Source organism: Gymnoscopelus braueri (assembly GCF_963280865.1).
Source record: "Gymnoscopelus braueri genome assembly, chromosome: 11".
NCBI classification, from domain to species: domain Eukaryota; kingdom Metazoa; phylum Chordata; class Actinopteri; order Myctophiformes; family Myctophidae; genus Gymnoscopelus; species Gymnoscopelus braueri.
This window is the reverse complement of record NC_137613.1, coordinates 42,022,860-42,043,364: the sequence shown is the minus strand read 5'-3', so window position 1 is coordinate 42,043,364 and position 20,505 is coordinate 42,022,860. Positions and strand designations below refer to the sequence as shown.

At 39.8% G+C, this 20,505-nt stretch overlaps 3 protein-coding genes across 4 annotated transcripts in view; 1 reads left to right on the top strand and 2 right to left on the bottom strand.

The window, feature by feature from the left end:
- Nucleotides 1-1,588: 1,588 nt before the first annotated feature.
- LOC308095247 (ras-related GTP-binding protein C-like) lies at nucleotides 1,589-7,458 on the bottom strand. The gene is made up of 7 exons (XM_080442230.1): nucleotides 6,963-7,458; nucleotides 5,853-6,056; nucleotides 5,494-5,693; nucleotides 4,247-4,361; nucleotides 3,660-3,802; nucleotides 3,416-3,558; nucleotides 1,589-3,298 (listed from the first exon to the last, which is right to left on the bottom strand). The coding sequence occupies exons 1-7, from the start codon at nucleotides 7,149-7,151 to the stop codon at nucleotides 3,141-3,143; spliced, it is 1,152 nt and encodes a 383-aa protein (XP_080298356.1). The 5' UTR covers nucleotides 7,152-7,458; the 3' UTR covers nucleotides 1,589-3,140.
- Nucleotides 7,459-8,010: 552 nt separating this feature from the next.
- Nucleotides 8,011-14,845, top strand: ppt1 (palmitoyl-protein thioesterase 1 (ceroid-lipofuscinosis, neuronal 1, infantile)). 2 transcript variants are annotated; one of them, XM_080442852.1, is made up of 10 exons: nucleotides 8,011-8,097; nucleotides 8,768-8,887; nucleotides 9,274-9,383; nucleotides 9,660-9,787; nucleotides 10,161-10,231; nucleotides 10,587-10,689; nucleotides 10,929-11,019; nucleotides 12,613-12,711; nucleotides 12,926-12,997; nucleotides 13,455-14,845. In XM_080442852.1, the coding sequence occupies exons 1-10, from the start codon at nucleotides 8,085-8,087 to the stop codon at nucleotides 13,575-13,577; spliced, it is 930 nt and encodes a 309-aa protein (XP_080298978.1). In that variant the 5' UTR covers nucleotides 8,011-8,084; the 3' UTR covers nucleotides 13,578-14,845. The 2 variants fall into 2 exon arrangements, with proteins under 2 accessions (XP_080298978.1, XP_080298979.1); XM_080442853.1 differs by lacking the exon at nucleotides 8,011-8,097 and adding an exon at nucleotides 8,179-8,303.
- The window catches only part of cap1 (CAP, adenylate cyclase-associated protein 1 (yeast)), a 28,488-nt gene continuing 22,066 nt past the window's right edge, over nucleotides 14,084-20,505 (bottom strand). Inside the window, exons 7-13 of the mRNA XM_080442851.1 lie at nucleotides 19,581-19,686; nucleotides 19,263-19,437; nucleotides 18,140-18,321; nucleotides 16,897-17,020; nucleotides 16,343-16,425; nucleotides 15,674-15,817; nucleotides 14,084-15,447 (exon numbers count right to left, since the gene is read on the bottom strand). Coding sequence (XP_080298977.1) covers nucleotides 15,364-15,447; nucleotides 15,674-15,817; nucleotides 16,343-16,425; nucleotides 16,897-17,020; nucleotides 18,140-18,321; nucleotides 19,263-19,437; nucleotides 19,581-19,686 — 898 coding nt within the window. The 3' untranslated portion in view covers nucleotides 14,084-15,363. The remainder of the gene's footprint in view (nucleotides 15,448-15,673; nucleotides 15,818-16,342; nucleotides 16,426-16,896; nucleotides 17,021-18,139; nucleotides 18,322-19,262; nucleotides 19,438-19,580; nucleotides 19,687-20,505) is intronic.

Here is a 20,505-nt window from a genome sequence, read left to right as displayed (position 1 = left end):
GGTATCAAAATGTAGCCTACTGGTACCAAAAGTAGAAAGAACTCATTATGCAGAATGTCCCATTTCACAAGTTTTTAAAAGGTATGAAAATCTTTTGAAATTGCCAAACTACAAGCTCACAATGTGTGAGCTTGTAGATCGGCTATTTTCAAATGGCCGAAATGTAGGGCTGAAGTGGATGGCCGAAATGTAGGGCTGAAGTGGATAATGTGTGTTTTGTAATAATAATCTAAATCTACGAAGTAACCAGTAGCTTAACTAAAGTTTTCAAATAATTGTAGTGGAGTATAAGTATAATATTTGCCTCTGAGATGTAGTGGAGTAGAAGTATTGCAAATTGGAAATACTCCAGTAAAGTAAAAGTACCTCAGTATTGTACTTAAGTGCAGCACTTGAGTACAAGTACTTAGTTACTTTCCACAAATTAAGCCATGGACCCCATAACTCTAAGAGTATAGAACCTTTAAGCGTTGTAACCTTCGGCCTATATTTGCCTAATTACCTGTGGTGGAAGAAGATGCAACCAGGTTTGGAAGATGCAATCACTGAGATAGTGGAATAGAATTACAAAGTATCAAAAACTGAAATATTCAAGTAAAGTGAAAGTAGACAACTATACCTCAAAATTGTACTTGAGCAGCCTATAGTGTTTGACTATACTGTATAGTGTAAACCACATAATGTGTTCTTTAGTCATATTTAATGCTTCACACCCCAATACCAGCCTCTTTCTGCACATATGTCATTTGTCATGCAGCAGATGGTGGCACAGTGAACAACCAGAAGGGTCTCTCTTTATGCTGTCTTTCAAGTTTAAGTTTTATGTTCCTCAATCCTCACAAGCTCGCTCTGTAAATGCTGCGGTCATGAGAAACTGCCGGGTCCTTAAATTTCCTGGAGAGCAAGATATCATTTTCTTCCTTCTTGACCTCCATTTTCCATGGGGCTTGAGCTGGAGGTCTGGAGTTGATTAGAGGCTTCAGTTGTGGCTCCATCCTGCCACTACACATTAGGCATGTCACAATGTATACGAGCACATGATCACACGACTAATGCTTGTTTCCCAAGGTAGCCTATATACGGCATATTCTGAGTGCTATCTGTTCATTGTTCCGTTTACAGACAGCAAAAGTTGTCCATACATCATCACGTAACAGAGGTTCTCAAGTAGCCTATTTTCATGTTGAGGACCCCCAAATGTATTTGGCTGTGGACCCCCATTTGAAAAGATTGTGTCAGGGACCCCCATAAGATAAGAATAGTCAAGATTGCCGAGATTTTCCCAATTTTTTTGGAAATGGATATACAAGCTTTTGAATAGCCAAAAATGTAAATAGGGCTTAAATGTATAAACTGTTCCTGGAATCACCTCAAGGTCCCCAGACACCACTTTGAAAACCAGTGATGCATAATGCCCTAATGTCAAACTGTAAAGACTAATTTATGCTTCACATTAATTGTGACATCTTGCCATAGAAGAATACATAAGTACATCACCTTGAAGCCTCTAGTATTTAACATGAGGAGAAGATGCCATCTGCTGTTCATCTCTACAATAGCTTGGGAAGGATACAAATAGAAGTGAAAGTTATACGATGAAAAAATAACTTTAATGTTCACAATTTCAGACAAAATAGTGGGAGCCATTCACATTTCCCTTGTCATCTAAAAGTTTGTTCTCCTTAGGATTAGGATCAAATCAACACAATATGAAATATTATATTACTCTATTAAAGCCTATGTACATTTAAAAAAAAATCATCAAGGTCACACTCAACTTGCACTGGAAAGTAAATCATCAAATGCTACGAACATAATCTCACTATGGCAGATTTGGCTGCAAATTCACCAAGCTATGGGGGAAAAAAGGAAAAGAAACTGTCAGCAGGTGCAGTGGATTGGCCGAATGAAAAGGTATAATCAGTTATCCCAGACTCCATTAAGACCTACATTCCTTTGTCTCCATGGTTGGAGCACTGTAAATCAACCAAGACTCTAATGGTCTCACTGGCACAGTTAAGGTCTGAGGATCCTGAGCAGAACGCTGGACAGTAGTAGTGGCATGACTAATTATCAACACTAAACATACTGAGCGTAGCTGGTTTATAGTAGGGAACAAATATTGTGCACAATGGGATTTTTTTTTTTAACGTTCAGGATAAAACCCATTTACAGCACTCAATATTTCAAAGTAAAATGAGAAAATATATAAAACAGGTTTGTTCTGTTACATGTACTTGTAAAAAAATATTTGGACCCATTGGAGTTGAGCTCAGTTTTCAGCAAATACTTAAAGTGGCATCTAATATCTTTCCAGATATGTTTTTCTTTTGCCCATAAAATACAGAAAGTTGACTGGTAAACATAAAGCATAGCTGACTGTCACAAATTCACATGAATAGCTCTGTGCAGAGAAGTACACAGTGTTAATCTTTCCATTTGTGAGTGTACACAGGAGGTAACCAAATGGATTTGGACAATTGTCCACTGTCCTGTTAAAATAACACTGAGGATTTTACTGTGTACTCAAATCTAGTCAGTCACTCCATCTCAGAGATGTCATGAATAATGCTAAGAAATGTAATACAAAGCTGCCACTGTCTTTGCTGACTAAGTTTGTCTACTCTACCAGTTAGAATAGAGGCAGGTCCGATTCTTCTCTAGTCTGTTGTTCTAAACATCATACTGGGTTGCTAAACCGTGAAATTGGCTGGTGAACTTTGTACACCACCACCCACTGTGGCCAGTAGAGGGAAGCAAAACATAAAAATCATTTACTAGCTCATAGAAATGTTCATTATTTTGCCCAAGATTTCTTTAAAACAAATATACTATGTGTATTTATTTCCCTCTCCAATCAAAGAGCCTGTGCAGGGAGAGACCAAAAATGGCCATTGTCTGCTTTTATCCAGCAGCATTACAGTTATTTGCAGCAAATACATTTCATCTGTCATTAGTCAATGACAGATTATATTGATATGTGCAGCTCAGCTTCTGGATCTGGACCAGTCTGGTTTTCGGCACATAAAAAAATCTGCATCTGTTGCACATGAGACAGCTGTCCATTTTTATATGTTTTCCAAAAATTCCATGCCTTTACTCAATGTTCTAATCTAATGTTTGTGGTTCATCGCCTTCGTTCAAAGAGCACTTCCATTTACCGCAGCATAGTTCAGGCTCATCAGACTGTTGCTGGGTGAGCCAGCTGGATTATTGCCCATCCTTTGTGTTGAAGAGCCAACTTCAAACACCTCATGGATGGCTTTGCGGAAACAGTGGAAATTGTAGTCTATCAAACCTGTGAACAAGACAAATATATGGTAATAAGAGCAGTTAATTCCTGGGGAGACGGGACCCAGGCACCACGTAATGTAACTGAACCACTGTCAAATAATTTTAAGTTGAGACTTCATACCTTTCTTCTCAAAGCTCTCCTCTCTGAGGATACAGACGAGAGCAAGGAACCTGGTGACTTCCTTCAAGTAAAGGACGGTGGTGTTATTGAGTTTGATGATGGCCAGTGACTCCTTGTCATAGGCGCTGCCATCTTCACTAAGGCTGCCGTCAAAAGAGAAAAGATGGGAAGCGTGAACTTTCTGCACAGACATCAGACGGAAATTCTGAATACAGATTTCACAGTTTGTAGTGTTCTTTCTTACCCATAAATGCAGGAGACGTCAATGACAACATCTATCATGTCACAGCACAACTCATAGGACTGCATGTCTACCGGAGAGCTGTCTGTGGCAATGTAGATCTTACTAACTACATCAAACAGGAAAGCCTTCTCAATCCCAGAATTCTGCCAGCACATAAAAAAAATATTAAAATAATAATAATATATATATATATATATGCAAAAAAAGGGATGAGACCAAAGCACTCGTGGACATTTTTAAAAGCCTCATTAGTGACAATGCCTTCATCAGGTCACCCTGATGAAGGCATTGTTGCCGCAATGCGTAAGTGTATTTTTTATTCTTGCTATGCATTATCCACACTATTCAAGTCTTTAAATTTTTTCCACAAGAGTGCCTTGGTCTCATCTATCAATTGTCACCCAGGTGTACCAAAGAGCACCTTGTTGAGGATTTTTACTCCAGCCAAACAGAGCTCCTTTCTCTCTTTTTTCTATATACATATATTTACTGTATATACATTAACAATAAAGTGTACCAAGGAGACATACATGGATGTGTTTATAGCAATTCAAATATGTATTGCATGACAAAAAAGGGAAACGTACAGATATAAAAATGTCCAAAAGGTTCTCCAAAGTTGGCAACTGAGGAATGAGCTTCTGCACTACTTTACTGAAGGCCTCAAATATGGAGTGGTCGTAGATACTAGTCAAGTAAAAGCTATGAGAAAAGGACAGAGAAGAGTCAACATATTAGAAAAGATGCTGAAAGTGTTATGGCAAATAATACGTTCATCCACAATCTAGATCTCCAGTTTTTGACAGAATATGCGGTTTCTTTATTTATAATAATAATAATAATAATAATAATAGGGTCCTCCTTACTAATGCCCACTACAGGATCATGGTACCATTTCAGTCTACTGGCTCTGTGCTTCAGAGGCAGGCTGTGGATAGCTCGAACATTTATGATGACATCATCAGCAAGGATTTCAAGCTAGATCAAACTCAAACTTGTTTGGATCAGATTTTTGTTTATTCATTTCTAAGGCATGTAGGGGTTAGGTAAGCGTGTGGGTGGGTGGATGGGTGGGAGTAATGTTAAGTGTTTCTATTTGTCTGTTTTCTGTTCTGTTTTTTCTTTGTGTTATTGTTTACTGTCATTTTATTTTTATCTTGTGATATTGTGTTTTATTTTGTTGTCAATGTCTTTGTCAATGTAATTTAAAAAATCTATGGAGAGCTGTATTATTTAATGGCTGAATATTAAAATAGTTATTCTCCAATAAAAAGATGTATAAAATAAACCAACATCAAACTTGTTTGATTCAACAACTGTATTGTTTGATTCATTAATTGAGTCAACAACTGTAGCCACTATTTTAACATGGTAGCTAGCTTTCCATACTATTTAGCGTGCTAATGTTCCAGGAAGAGAAATATGTAGTTTCCATTAGCTTGAAATCCCTGCTGATGATGTCATTGGCAGGTAAGCTACATTCTCAAGCTATACACAGCATGTCACAGAAGATTCATCTTATTTTTTGTCAAACTCCAGTTATCCTTATTTAATAATTTTTGTTTTATTCATTCACATATTATTTCTTTATATTAATGACGTTGACACAATCTTTCATTTTATGCACAATATCTGCAATTTATGTTTAATATAATTTATATGTATTCACATCAATATTGTGACAGTGACATTGTGTTTTTTCCTTTTCCTTTATTATACATACAGAGACAAGGGCGAAGGGGGATACAATTGTAATCACATGCTTTTGTACTTATGCCATTACAAACAATGTTAAACAATAAAAGAAAAGAAGTGTTCTTTCAACAAACCTCACCTGAGGTGAAGCTTCTCTAGACTTGCATCAGCCAGGTCATCATTGGCCCTCTGATGGATGTCTCGTTGGGTCTCAATCTTATGGTCATCTGACAGCCCATCTACTTTATGGATGAACACCTCAAAGTTGATTTCTGGGTTGACTTTGTAGGCCCTGGAGACAGTGAGATGTAACCTCACAAGAGCCTCAACATAATCATCCTAGTAAAAGGAGTGGACAAAAAAAATATTTAGCAATGATCAAGAGTCTTTATGAAGCAATTCACCCCATGAATTCCACAGGTCATGTGGCCTATTGTGTCACTACAACCCACAAATCGTTAGGTCAATGGGTGCATATACGGTATAGTGTCATCCTACCTGAGCATCAATAACGAATATCAACGCCCCTGTACCCCGAAAGATCATCTCATAGTCGAACGTGGGGTCAAAGAAGTCCACCTGTCCTGGGAAGTCCCAAATCTGGAAGTTGACAAAAGAGCTGCTGGAGATATCATCCTTGTAGATTTTGTTAGTGCTCTCCAAGAACAGTGTTTCGTTGGGCGACATCTTGTGGAATACAACCTGGGCAGGGGAAACAAAAACATATGATCCTCATGCATTAGCTACAATTTCATCCAGGGGTCATCAATATGTCTGTACAAATGTGTCCATGGCAAGACCCAATTACTGAATGACAAGTCTCCAGGTTTTCTTCAGAATATGTATGACACTGATTTACTATGTATGACACATTAGGAGTCCCCTAGAACAGTGGTTCTCAAACTTTTTTATTTTCATAGCCCTGGTCCAGAGCATTTTGTGACTAACGCTCTGGACCAGGGCTAGGACCCCCATAACTCTGAGAGTTACAGACCTGTAAGGGTCTATTTGGAACCCCCTCAAAGAAGGTCCCTCGACCCACTTTGAGAACGACTGCCCTAATCTAATACATTTAAGGGTAGCTCTTTGTGTTTCCAGTAATATTATTATCAGCTCATTTCGTATGTCCATGGCATGAATAGAATTTTCACAAAAATGTTCATCGTGTTCTACTTGATTTGCACAGAATGTCCACCCCTTCACAGAACAGAGGGTGGTAATCAGTGTTGCCATGTCGGCTTATTGTAAGCGACTTTTGGCTTCTTTTTGTTGTTTGTAAAAATTGGTGGTTGAGGTTTTTTGGGCTTGTTTCTAAAGTATACTTTACAAAATGTATTATTATTCAAACCAGTGGTTCTCAAATATTTTCATGAAAGTGTTTTGCGCCAGGGAGCATTTGTGTAAGAAAGAAATATTTCACATTTTATTTTATTTTTGCAATTGTTTATTTTAAAACAGCCGATCTACAAGCTCGCGACACGTTGTGCGCTTATACACAAAGTGCTCATATGGGCAATTAGTTGCTTCCTTTGGGCTTGTTTTCCCGGTTGCTTATTTCTCTCACAAAATGTGGCAACACTGGTACTAGGCTGGTAGAACATGGATTACCTTCTGAATGGAAGATTTACCACTTCGTCTGAGTCCCATCAATAATATTCGTGGTTTGGAGTCAGCTGACGTCGAGCTCTCTTCGATGTCTGGTTCTTCTTCCTCCACACCGTAGCCAAAATCCTTGGGAAACGAGCCAACCACACCGAAACTCCCCGACAACGCTGGTTCTTCGTACTGGATCGACATTGTGTGTCCCGGGTTGCCTAACCGACCGACCGTGTTCAACAAAAGCCACCAATGTGAGGCTAAATCCGATGTGGAATTTTGTTATCGACTTTCATGGCTAAAACAATGTAACCGCATAACAGGGGAAAGGAGCTAATATGTGATCTGATCAGGACTTGGCGGTTGGTTTAGTCCAAGGCTAGTCTGTAAAGTACTATCCACACCTCACAATATGATTAAAACAGTCGCCCACATAAGTAAATATTAATAATAAAGTGTAAAAGCTTAGCTAAGCAGCTGAGAAGCTGATCACAAGTCAGACCCTTCTTTCCGCCCTCGTGACTGACGATCTGCGTTGCCAGGTTTTGCGAAATAAACAAGCAACCAGGTCTATGAAAAAAAACAAGCCCAAAAGCAGCGACTGTAGGCTGCGGCTGTTTGAAAATAGCCGATCTTCAAGCTCACAACGCGTCGCGATGAGCTTGTAGATCTGCTATTTTCAACAACAAAAATGCTTTTTCAAAACAAATCTTGGATGGGGGTCATTGGGGGGGGTCCCACTCATAGGTTCCTTCCACACTCCCTGGCACAAAATATCTTTCAAATGGGGGTCCGTGGACAAATACATTTCATCTGAGGGTCCTTGACCCCTTGACATGAAAATGTTGTTTAAACCACAGGTTTAAACAACAAAATGTTATTATGAAACAATTGAGCAATTGAGCCCAAATAAGCAACTACACTTTAGAAACTAGCCCAAAAAACAGCAACCCGCCGCAAGTAACCACGCAACTTTACAGAAAAACAAGCCCGAAGTCGCTTATAATAAGCGGCCATGGCAACCCTGCTGACGATGACGTCTCCGCCCCCTGCGTATGATTGGTTAGCAGCACTGAAACATTATCACGTGACAACAACCAATGCAGTGCAGAATAACAAGGAGGACTGAACTGGATGGAGTTGGACGGTAAGTGATGATTTCCCTCCCCATTCAAATTATATTATATTTAAAGACCGGCTTGGGCCGGCATGTATACTGTATAATGTGTAGTGATCTAATCTCACACATTGAATATTACACATTTAGATAGATTACACGTACGGTCAGAACTTAAGGGTGTAGCGTAGCCTCTTGCAGCTACTTCCTGATCAGGGTCTGTATGGCGCATTAAGGTTAGATTTCACTTTTGGTATACTTACTTACTATATATTTTTTTGTTTGTCTCATTGTTGAAAACTCAGAACTAGCTTAGCTCGGATCAAGACTATCATAGATGTATTTTCTCGAGTCTGACCTTTGAGTCAGACTCGATCAAATACATTGATCTATTGTTTATTTTGAATGCATCAGCACTTTTTTTAAAAAACTAATGTTGTCTGCTCTCTCTATACTTTTTAATGTTTTTAAATGGCTTTGTCTCTTTTTAATGCGTCTTAGTTTTAAATGTGACAATTGCCAAGCACCATGAGTTGCGGAGAACGGTATTTTGCTCCCCTGTATGCCTAGTGTGTATTGTGGAAGTGACAATAAAACTGATTCTGATCTATGATCATCTCATGACATACAACATCACCAGACTGACTTCTCCTTTTCTCCCTCACAAACTAACATGAAATACTATTGACTTTGTTTTTAGGCTCCAAGATGACAACAGTACTGCAGTTTCTCCTCCTGTCTTGTCCACTGCTGGTTGCTGGGAGCCCCGTCCATAAATCCAGCAATGGCTCATTGCCACTGGTCTTGTGGCATGGGATGGGTAAGGAATTGTGCTAAATAATCAGAAAATGAAAATTATTGATCGTGAAGGGATTTTTTGTCATTTGTCTGACTGTTTGACAGTGTGCATGTTGTTCATCAGGTTATGCAAGTGGGTAGTTGGTACAGTAGTTGAACTGAAGCCTTGTTAATCCTTTTTCCTGGCACCAGCAGAGCTCAAAATGGCCAAAAGTGCCACTAAGCAAGGGCACCAGCTAATTCCCATGTGGACTACAATTGAATTGATATGTTAGAACATTTTTGCAGAACAGGTCCCATCAGTATTTTGCTGCTTGTACTTGTATGAGTAAGTGACAAATAAAACCTTGATTATTGAGCTATCTTCGTCAAAATAAACCATGCATATACTTATGTTTTGCTAATTAGGTGACAGTTGTTGCAACCCTCTCAGTATGGGGTTCATTAAGAAGATGGTAGAAGAGGAGGTTCCTGGGATTTACGTGCTGTCGTTAATGATTGGTGACAATATTATCCAGGTACACACTACTACACACATGGCATGAAGCTCTCACCCACTTAAAATTGTTTCATTGATTGTCTAATTTGAAAATAGCTTGTTAAATAGAAGCAACAAAATCCACCTCACTCTGGAATGATAAATTATATTACAAATTTTGAACTATTGACGTCATTATATAGATAGTGAGTGTTTATTAACTCTTAACATATATCAGATAAGATATTTTGTCTTTCCTTTCCTCCAGACAGCTCCTTTTAAAATTTTCCTTTTTGAACAAATTCCTTTTTTCCAGGACACAGAGAATGGCTTCTTTTCAGATGTGAATGATCAGGTGTCCATGGTATGCAGCCAGCTGGCCAAGGACCCCAAGCTAAACGGTGGCTACAATGCCATGGGTTTCTCACAGGGGGGACAATTTCTGTAAGTGACTCTTGGTGTGGACATGGTGTGTTTTTCGTTAAGAGAGTGTGATACTAGTTGGACTGATTGATTGATTGATTGATTGAGGTCTTTATTGATCATGAAATAAAATCATATGTCACACATACATCTGACCCACCATAATCAACAGGATAATGAGAAAAGCTTGTTTCCATTGCAGTCCTTTAGTATGAGGTGTGTATGATGACATGTGCTGTTGGGTGCATGAGACGCATAGAGTTCATGATGTGAGCGACATCACAAGTGGATTCAAGTATTTAGAGAAAGACGTTAGGTTCTTTCTTGGTTTATAGCATTTGTCTCAGTAGTGCCAGAATGAGGAAGCTTGCTATGATCTTTCCTCTCCTTCCAGGAGGGCTTTGGCCCAGCGCTGTCCCTCTCCACCAATGAAAACCCTGATCTCAGTTGGTGGCCAGCACCAAGGTAACATCACAGTGACATCCATTATGTGATCAGTTACCTTGGGGGAAAACTGTCAATAAGATAATATTTTACATAAATTAATAATTCCAGAATTATTTGGCAAACACTTGCACACCAAAAAACTAAGTGCAGTGTAAAGAAATATAGGACTTGCACACATAACTAAATGCTTAAAAACAGATTTATTCCAGCACATCAATCCTGTAAAAGCCCAGATATTACTCAACACACTACATTAATACGCATACATATACTAAATGATTAACTATAACAATAGCCCAAATTACATAATATAAAAGAAAAACATTTCAACAGATTGATTTGCTTGATTTGCTTTCTTCATCCATTCCAAAAGGAGTGTATGGTCTCCCAAGGTGTCCAGGAGAGAGCTCCCATATCTGCGACTGGATTCGTAAAGCTCTCAATGCTGAAGCATACTCTGGCATGATGCAAAAACAGTGAGTTTTCCTTTGCCTTATTGTGTCCATCTCACTCTCCCTCCCTACCTCTCGTTTGGTCCGTCTTTGCATTGCATTATTGTTTGTCAGCAATTTGCATTTGCAGAATAACCAGCATTGTTTATTTATCTTTAGCACAACTTTAGTAATATTGACTTGTGTCACTTGACCCCTATCACCATAATTGGTGTCGGTGTGTTATCAGATATTTTACCGACTCATTGTAATTTTATTACCAGCCTGGTGCAGGCACAGTACTGGCACGACCCTCTGAATGATGACCTGTACAAGAAGCACAGTCTTTTCCTGGCCGACATCAATCAGGAGAGGGTCAGTATGGGACTGACTGTTTTATTGAATAGTTAGCTCATTGTGTACTCTACCACATGTAAAGTTTGCATCAAATATAAAATTCATCGTAAAGATTAGGGTGAAGAAAAAGTCAAGCAACATATCTCTGCTGTTCGGCCGGAAACCAGCTAAATCCAAAATGGTAATTGTTCAGGAAATGAAAAACAAAATATCAATTTTTCAGAAAATGAAGAAAACCTTATATTTTTAAAACAAAGCAATACTGCCTCATCAAACTTGGTATTGTGACTTTATATATTATCAGATACTTGCATGTGTCATTATATTATCACCACTTTACCCAAATCAAGCTCAAGTGGAGTTAGGAGTTTTGTCCAAACACAAATCCAGCGCAAGTGGAGTTAGGAGGTTTTGTCCATCATTGATAAGAACAGCTGGCAATGGATCTCAAAGCTCACAACACATCACAACGCATTGTGAGCTTGGAGATCAGCTATTTATGGTGAGCGCCATCCTCATATACTAAGTATAGATCAAGCTGAATTCTGTACTTAAACAACTTTTATTTTAACATGCATTGTAAACAACCATTGATCTAACTGTTACCACTGTTGTTCTTCTACAGTTGAGTGCAACAAACAATTCTGCCTCAATACTCAATCATGTATTTAACAAAAGTAATCATGGCACACCAACAATAAATAAATGGCATATAAATACAAAATACATTCATGAAAAATAGAATCTGTAGCCTATCAAATCTGTAGCCTACTGCACTAACAATAACAACCACAGTTGAATTTACCTATCATATACCTATCAACATTTTATTATCACACTGTTGTGTGTTGTGTTGTGTTGCGTGTGTGTGGTGGATGTTTCTTAGTGCTTTAGATTGTCATAAAAGCTGTGAAAGTCTTTTGGCATGATCTCCTTGAGCTCTGTTTGAAACAAACTCCTGCACACACTCATTCTCTGTCCATTAACATTTAAAAAGAAAACACGAGCAGATGACCTTTGTGAAGACACCCTTCTCGTCTTTACTGGGGTGAAATCTATCAAACCTTGCACATACATTCTCTTCTCTTCCCAGTTTATGTTCTCCCAAAAGCATTGAAAAATCTTCTCCCTGTCTGCCTCATACAGAGCAGAGCTTCTCTGAGAGCCTGAGAGGGGGGAGTTGTTTGTTTTTGACGGACAGTTTGAGGGTCCAATGGAGTTAGGAGTTTGTGTCAGAGGCGCTTTTTAATACTTTTCATATGTTATTAAAAAAAAAATTACACAGATGTAGAGGGGGTTCAATAGCGCTGATTTATGAAAAAAAAAAAAAAAACTGAAAATGGAGTTAGCTGGTCCCGGCTGGACACTGACGATATGCAAGTAATGTCTATAGGCAAAACACTGCCCTATTCTTTTCACACACATAGTTTAGGTCCTAGGACTTATTTAATCTATCTAGCAGTGTTATTAAACAGAGAAATATTTTAGAAAAAAAGTGTCAGGGTCTCAGCCCTTAATAGGTTCATTATAAATGTGGTTTACACATTTGTTTTACTGTCATCTGATTTGAAGAATTCCTTTCAAATACTTTCTACATTTTTGTATTTCTAGTTTGTGAATGAGACTTATAAGAAGAACCTCCAGTTGTTGGACAAGTTTGTTATGGTGAAATTTCTGCAGGACAGTGTTGTGGATCCAGTAGATTCTGAGGTGGGGACCTTGCACTACATTGAATACATTCTCACAATTTCAGTGTTATTCACAGGCACACGTGACTATGGTAAATTGGTATAGAAACTGGTAAAATCATTTCCTCATCTGAAATACCATTGACCACAAATACGTTCGTGTATGTCTCTTTATGACAAATGTAATGAAGCTGAACAGAACAACCACCTCATAGTTGACTTCCTGTTTTCTCTAGTGGTTTGGCTTCCTGAAAACAGGCCAGGCCAAAGAGACTGAAACCCTTCAAGAAAGCATTCTCTACAAAGAGGTAAACCTCAACATTTTGCAAAGCAAAATGTGCTATTACATATAGTTATATAATTTAGTTGATGGTGAAAGTATTGAGATTCAATGCAGTAGGTCAAAAACAAAGTTTCGTTTTTATGTTCAATTATATATTTTTTATCTTAATCTTAATGGGTAGTTCAGTGTCAACATCATGGTTGCTCAGATTTGGCAATTCTTCTAATGTGACAACATGTTTTGTATGTTTGAATGTTGAATTTCAGTGTCAGGTTAGCTAGGAAAGCTGTCAAGTTTATTAACGGTTACAGGATTGGTCCCCAAGAAAATGCTCCAAGAAATGACTGTAAAATGTGAACATTCAGTGAAAATAGCAGATCTACAAGCTGACAACACATCACGATGCATTTTGAATCAACAAATGATAGCCTATATAATGGTTAAAGGTGAAACAACTGATCTTACCCATTGTCTTTATCCAGGATCGTCTGGGGCTGGCAGCGATGGACAAGGTTGGAAAGCTGGTATTTCTTGCCAGTCCCGGAGACCACCTGCAGTTCTCCAAAGAGTGGTTCAATGCTAATCTACTGCCTTTACTGCGCTAGAAACATTTTACTGGTTGACCACTCCTGTACATAAAAACCTGGCGTTCATTAATTCATTTAGAGAAGCATTATAGAACTCAAATACCGATTGATGAATGTCATCTCTGGGAATTAACCTTTGTTTAGCTTGTTTAATATAATTGGGGTAACCATGCACTAACTTTTCTCCCTGCTGCACTGATCACTTGTGGCATGTTAAGCCTTTGCTGCTGATGCGTTTTTATTTTGATGCCATGTATTGATTTTAGCTATTTTGACTGTTATTCTACTGTTACTGTTATTCAATGCTGATGTTAAAGGTTCTCATGTGTTCTCTTGGAACTGGTTCTGGGATGTGTTTTGGGATATTGTATTTTTGCAATAAAGAAAATTACATGCTAACAAAACCAACATGTCAAGGCAATTATTTGCAACAAAACATTGAAAACAAAATACTTAACAATTGTATCTACCAATCAAGGGCAGACACATTCCTCCCCTTCAGGAAAAATAACAGCACAAATTCATGATTTTATTGCAACATTTTTAATGAAGTCTCCACCAGCACTAATGAGCAGAATTGTTATTCTGAACCCAAATTAAGATGTAAAAGATGATGGAAACAGATGGTACAAAAAGAAAACCAGCTAATAGCTTGATGGCTACAAGAGCATAAGATAACCAAAGAGAAACAAGTGAAGATGGGGCTTGGTGTGAAAGTGAAGAGGTGATGATTATGATGATAGGACTTATGTGCAAGACTTCATTACTAACCCTAATCTGTACAGTTCATAACAGCAGATATTTCCAATTAAGGTGGGGGGGGGCATACCTGCCAATGATTCATTCATATACATTGTTCTCTCTGCCGTTTTCTTTTTACTTCCAGTTTGTATCAAAACAAAGGAGCCATTCACTTGTGGTCACATGCCGTCTCTTGATTTCTTTGCCTGGCTTTATCTTTTCATGCCTCCATCCATGGAATGTGTTTTTTTAATTGTGTTTTTTTATATAATATTCAAGGGAATGTCCTATGCGTGAGTTCTGAGGTCAGTGATACATGGAATGATCTTTTTTTCTTTGCCTCATTCAACATTACCTTTTGTTCAGGTTCAGCAAATTATGAGAATTAAACTGAGTGACTGTGCACTTAACTCGTTTGTTATCACCAAAGAGTGTTAGTAACACCGTTACAGTCAACACTATGTACAGTATAAGAGCTTGGTTTGTTGTACATGTGCTTTGACATTGGATTGCATATAATGAACAAACCTATTGGACCCCTATTGGGAAAAAAAAACTTTGTAAACCGAAATTGATTGGTTAAACCTGCTAGTTTAGATTGATTGCTACAGTGTTGTCATGAGTAAAAACATTAACAATAGTGCCTTATCTCACACTCACCATGTTGGCTAATGTTATTACATCTATATGGTAAATTTAGGAGAGGATTTTCTGGATAGGTAAAAAATTGAAGAACATACCAGTTATTGGCAAACCTCATTTTATAAATGCTTGTGACGAGTGCTCACTGGCCATGGAAACACCAATTCAAATGACAAGCTGCTCCCTGCAATTGGCTGGAGGAATGCTCCAGATCAAGCAAGCAGTCCTCTCATTGGCTGATAGAAGGAACAGCTTAAGCTGTGGTTGGCTGATATAGGGAGGAAGGAGAGAGCATGGTGAGGTCCGAATCTCAAGTCTACATTGTGAGAGTTAGCTGGATGGTCGGCCGGTCGATCAGTCAGGTATTTGCAAAAGGTGGCGGGTGGTGTTGAGAGAGGGGAGGCCGTTTCATGTGCTGCCTCTATGCAGCAATCTCTGATGCTGTGGTGACGAGCTTGCTTCCATCCCAGACAGTCTTAAACTGCTCAGGAACAGGGATCTCCGTCTGACGGAAGAAACAATATATAACAATATATGTTAAGTCAACTACGATATCAATCACCTCATCACTGTAATAAAAAAGGCAAATGAAAACCTTGTGCATAACATGAAAAAAATGTGCCACATTATACAATTCAGCTTTGTTAAATGCTCTGCATGCAAAGTACAGCTACCAAAAACCAAAAACTAACTAAACTAACAAAATTCTGCCCTTCCGAGCAGACACTCACAAATTCTCCATCTTTGTTGGGTACCAGAATGTTCATCTCTGAGCTCTTGGCACTGACGATTTCACACTTCAGTGAGTCCTTGCTCAGGTAGACATGGCAACCGTCCGTCTTGTTGATGGACATGGTAGGGACCTTGCCTAACACCTAAAACAAGAAATGCAATGCAAATACAAATTTAAATGAAATAAACTCATGTTCTAACTACTAATTTGTAAACATCTGAGATGTCTTTGACTATGTTCAAACTGGCAGATCAAATCAGTTTTTTGGCCAATACAGATTAGAATCAGGTTTTGAAATGCAATTCGAATCCAATTTCTAAAGATGCGTTTCAATCTACTCTAGACACTAAAGCCTAATTTATACCATGTTGTACGACGATGCCACTTGCCGAAAATAGCTGATCTACCTCCAGCTGTGAGCTGCTATTTTCGGTGAGTGATACCATCGTACGACAGATTATAAATATTAAGCATTACACACAACTATATCTTTACCAAAGCAATCAATGCAGATAGTTTCGACGATGTCAGAATACACAAATCCAATATGATCACTTGCAAATAACAGTGTGGACAAGTGGGTTCTAAAGATCGTATTTGAAAAATAAATCAGTTTGACTGTAGTCTCAACAAAGCCTTTCTTATTTTGTTTTCAGGACACACACACCTGAACCTTGACGTCTCTGCAGTTGATGATGTCTACGATGCCCACCACGTCATCAAACACCAGGCCCAGTTTCTTACAGTTGTCTAACATAGAAAAAAGCACATCATACAGATCAACACACTGCATAAACTCTACCTTGGTTTAGGTCTCAGAATGCAAACTTTATCCTGGGTTTATGTCTCAGAATGCAAACTTTACCTGGGTTTATGTCTCAAAATGCTAAAGGACACCAACTACTTTAGTAGTATGACCCAAATACAATACAGTACTTATGGGTGTCTTTCACATCAATGACTCTTCCAACCACTTGGGGTCGCTATTGGCCAGTTATCGACCTACTGTGGTTGACAGAATCATAAACAGGACCCTAGCTAAAAAAATACATCTGTTAAAGCAAGGACGGAAATAAGAGCCTATTTGAGTCCTCCTCACCCCGGATTAGGAATGATCAGAATCATTTATTTGTCAAACTGAAGCACAAGCTCCAAGCCTTAAAAGCCTGAGAATTGAGTTCAACTGACCTTGGGTTTAGTCATTTTCCCCGACATTCTTACCTATAGTGATTGAGTTGATCTTGCCCTTGACGTTCAGTGTGCTGTTGTTGCACTTGAAGGCATAGACCACCTGCTTCAGCTCTGTGTCACTGATCACCAAATTCTGGGCTCCCTCCTGGTTCTCCTACAGTGCGAAGGAATGAAGGGGGGAAAGTGTAGAGGAGAGGAACGTTAGTGGTTGCACGGGTGAGATTTAAAAAGAGGATGGGAATGGCAGTTACCATAAAAGGGTTTGACTATAAACAGCACTGGTATCAAACAAGGGCTTGTTCAGTCTCCGTGACTCATGCCCAAGTTTCTCAGGGTCAGCTACATCAACAAATTTAAAAAAGACTCACAATACTGAGGCGGTCACATCAGACCAAAAGCCACAAAACTGAGGAGGTCATATCAGACCAAAAGCCACAAAACTGAGGAGGTCACATCAGAGCAAAAGCCACAAAACTGAGAAGGTCACATCAGAGCAACCACCATCCTCCATCAAGGGGAGAACAGGAAGTACAGCATGGAAAAGTTGTAACGTACAGTTACCGTCTGGGTATGGTATGTATGGTAATCTACCATAGATACCATCTGTATGTCTGCATGCAGTTTGAAGGTATGATGAATGGCTAGTTTGCCTAGTTTAGTTAGAAGTCCTGGATGTGTATGGGGTAAAAGTAGAAAACAATCTAAATCTTTTTTTAAAACATTTTTAGTAGCCATACCCCCTTTTCTCCCCAATTTAGTCATTATGCCAATTGATTCCTTCCCACACACACATTTCTGTGTTGTCAGTCACTGCCGACTCACCAGCCAGTGAGGAGCCCCCACCAGGAGGACGTAGAGCCTTTGCGCTACTCCTCCCGTCCAACACTCCCCGCTGACAGGTGCCGCCCCAGCCCGCAGGATTACGTGCAATGACCAATATCACCCTCCCCGCCCCCGGCTTCCCTCCCCCAAACACAGGAAAATTGTGTTCGTAAAGACGCCCGACAAAGCCAGATGCACCACGATTCGAACCCACAACCTCCGTGGTGGCGGGCAGGGATTTTACCACTGCGCCACCCGAGTGCCTTTAAAATAATCTAAATCTTTTAAACAAACAAGTGCATTAAAAAAATCCTAACAATTTCATTATAGTTAGGAAATACATTTTCCAAAACATATTTACATTCATTTGCATTGTTGCATAGTTTCTGGAGTTTGTTGTAAAAAAAGAAAAACATTTAGATTTTATTTGGTCGGCAGGTGATTGACGCACCACTTTCCACTTCTTTCCGTCTAGCTCCAACACAGGGGGCAGCGTGCGGGTGGGGGTAGCTGTGGCAGCGGGTCGGGGGGAGGTGGTGAAGGGTTTGGGTCCGGTGCGGACCGGCGCACTACCCGCGGTCCTCAGGCCTGGATTCTTGTGAGTCATCTGGTCGTGGGCTACATGCTTTAAGCCTGGGGGGTGGACAGAATGGAGACAGAGATTAAAACATCTTTCATTGGTCAAATGCACACAAACTAATCATGAAAGAAATAAACTGGAGACTTTCTAGCATGATAAAAAGGATAGTGGTAATTATCAGTAGTTTATATATTTAATTATCATGTAAAATCTTCTGCATAGTGTAGTGTGAGAGCATAATATTCCTGTATACACCAAGCATGGCAAGGTACAGGTGGGTAAACAATCATTCAAACAGCTGATGTCATAGGGGCACTCAAGTGGCAGAGGGGTCAAGTTCCTGCACACCACCACGGAGTCTAGGGGTTTGAATCCTTCGCAGTGCACCTGGCTTGGCTGGGTGTTCCAACAAACACAAATGGCCACGTTCAAGAATGGGAAGACAGGTAGGATCTCTGTCGCTGCACTATCAACTTCTACAGGTTGGCCAGGGTTTATGTTCAGTGGGGCGCTACACTGGGAAGAATGGTGTATTTTTCTGCTGACGTTATGTCATCCCGGTGAAACTTCTCACTGTCAAGTGAAAAGAATTAAGTGGACAGGAGGCACATGCTTGCCTATACCTTCCCTAAAACCAACCAGTAGGGGTCAGCAGCTACAAACAAGGGACTACAGTATAATGGGAGTTGGGACTTGACAGAATAAACTAAGCAGGCAGAAAAAGGGGGGGAAGATACAAAATAATTGTAAAAACGAAAAGAAATAGCTGGCAAGCAAGTAGGGCTGCAACTATTGATTATTTTTACTAAATCAATTTTAGTCTCATTACGCATCTACAAGCTCAAACATACCCGAGTTTGTTGATCTGCTATTTTCGGTACTGTATTCAAAAAAGAAAATGTATTACTTTGCACCCCTACAAGCAAGGTTTACAAACACAAACGGGGGCCAGAAGTTGACAGCCGGTGGGTGTAAGATCCTCTGTGCCACCTACCCTTGGTAATGTCGCTTCCCTTGTTGATGGAGGCAAACAGTTCATTGGTGGCAGGGGCGCCGGCACTGCCACCACCCGATGACTCGCCGAGGGCCATGGGGGGAGGAGGGGGCCCAGGGGGAGGGGGAGGGGGGCATCCACCAGGAGGAGCCGCAGAGGCCGAGGCTACAGGACCCTGAGGTGGTGAAGACATTTTTACCGTGGTTTATTTGAATGTAGCTTTCCATGTACGATATCTGATGAATAAATATATTACATTAGATATGAGTGTGATATAGAGAAACAAGAAGGGCAAGAGGGCACAAAAAACAGGCTTACACTCTTGCTCCAGGACAATCCCGTAGTGTGGTGCTCTTTGATGTAGTTCTGGAGCTGAGTCCAGATGGAAAGATAGGCTTTCACCCACTCCACATGCGTCTTGTCCCTGGAAGTAGAAAGAAACGGTGGCATCTACTGATTGTCCCTTTGCACTGGAATTCTTTATAGTCAATTGAAGTGTGCTTTCAACATCTGGAGTGAACTGAGCTCCTGAACTTCTGGGTAGTGAGTATTGCATTTTTCTTATTTAGCAAGTTGCTAGCAGTTGTACTTTAAGTGCTTTGCTACTAGTGCTGTATTATTAGCTTGTGTTAGTCTGTAGTTTATATTTGTATTTGTGCTTTAAGCAGTAGCCCATTGATACTCTGTGTCTGTCTCACAGAGCACTTGAAGGTAGTTTCAGGTAGAATAGCCAAATTGATTGACCTGTTAAAGTGGCTGGGAGGGCCAACACTCCCCGGCAGACAATTAGCAATCAATTGAAGTGGTTTAAACCAGCTCTGAAAGCGGCAGCTTTCAAAGCGGCTAGTGAACGAAGGCAACAGGCGACTTTGTCAAAGCCCGACTTAGTCAATTTACGACCTTCCACATTGAGTGCTTCTTCTCTTCATAAGCAGCAACAGTGTTTAGTGATATATAATAGTGTGATAGCAGTAGTATTTATAGTAGTGTGTATATGTTTAGTGATCTACGATGTGTTTTCTTCCTATTCCTGTCCTCTCCTCTTCCTGGTGGTCGCAAAAACACTGGGTTACACCCAGATGTCGCGATACAACTAATCTAATATATCCTACTCTTTCCACTCACGTCGAGCAAGTGGTAACGGGAGGGCTTTGGAATTGCCACTCGGCTGTGGTGGAAGGCAAATCTGCTTTCATCTCAGCCTACGCATCCTTACTCTCCCTTAACTTCCTGGCTCTGACTG

Coding starts and splice junctions, on each gene's coding strand:
- ppt1 (XM_080442852.1), top strand. Junction 10,690..10,928: donor TCTGGCATGATGCAAAAACA/GTGAGTTTTCCT, acceptor TTTTATTACCAG/CCTGGTGCAGGCACAGTACT. Junction 12,712..12,925: donor TGGATCCAGTAGATTCTGAG/GTGGGGACCTTG, acceptor TGTTTTCTCTAG/TGGTTTGGCTTCCTGAAAAC.
- LOC308095247 (XM_080442230.1), bottom strand. CDS start 7,151: ATGTCGATCCAGTACGAAGAACCAGCGTTGTCGGGGAGTTTCGGTGTG. Junction 6,057..6,962: donor GTAAATCTTCCATTCAGAAG/GTAATCCATGTT, acceptor TCCCCTGCCCAG/GTTGTATTCCACAAGATGTC. Junction 3,803..4,246: donor TTTTGGACATTTTTATATCT/GTACGTTTCCCT, acceptor ATGTGCTGGCAG/AATTCTGGGATTGAGAAGGC.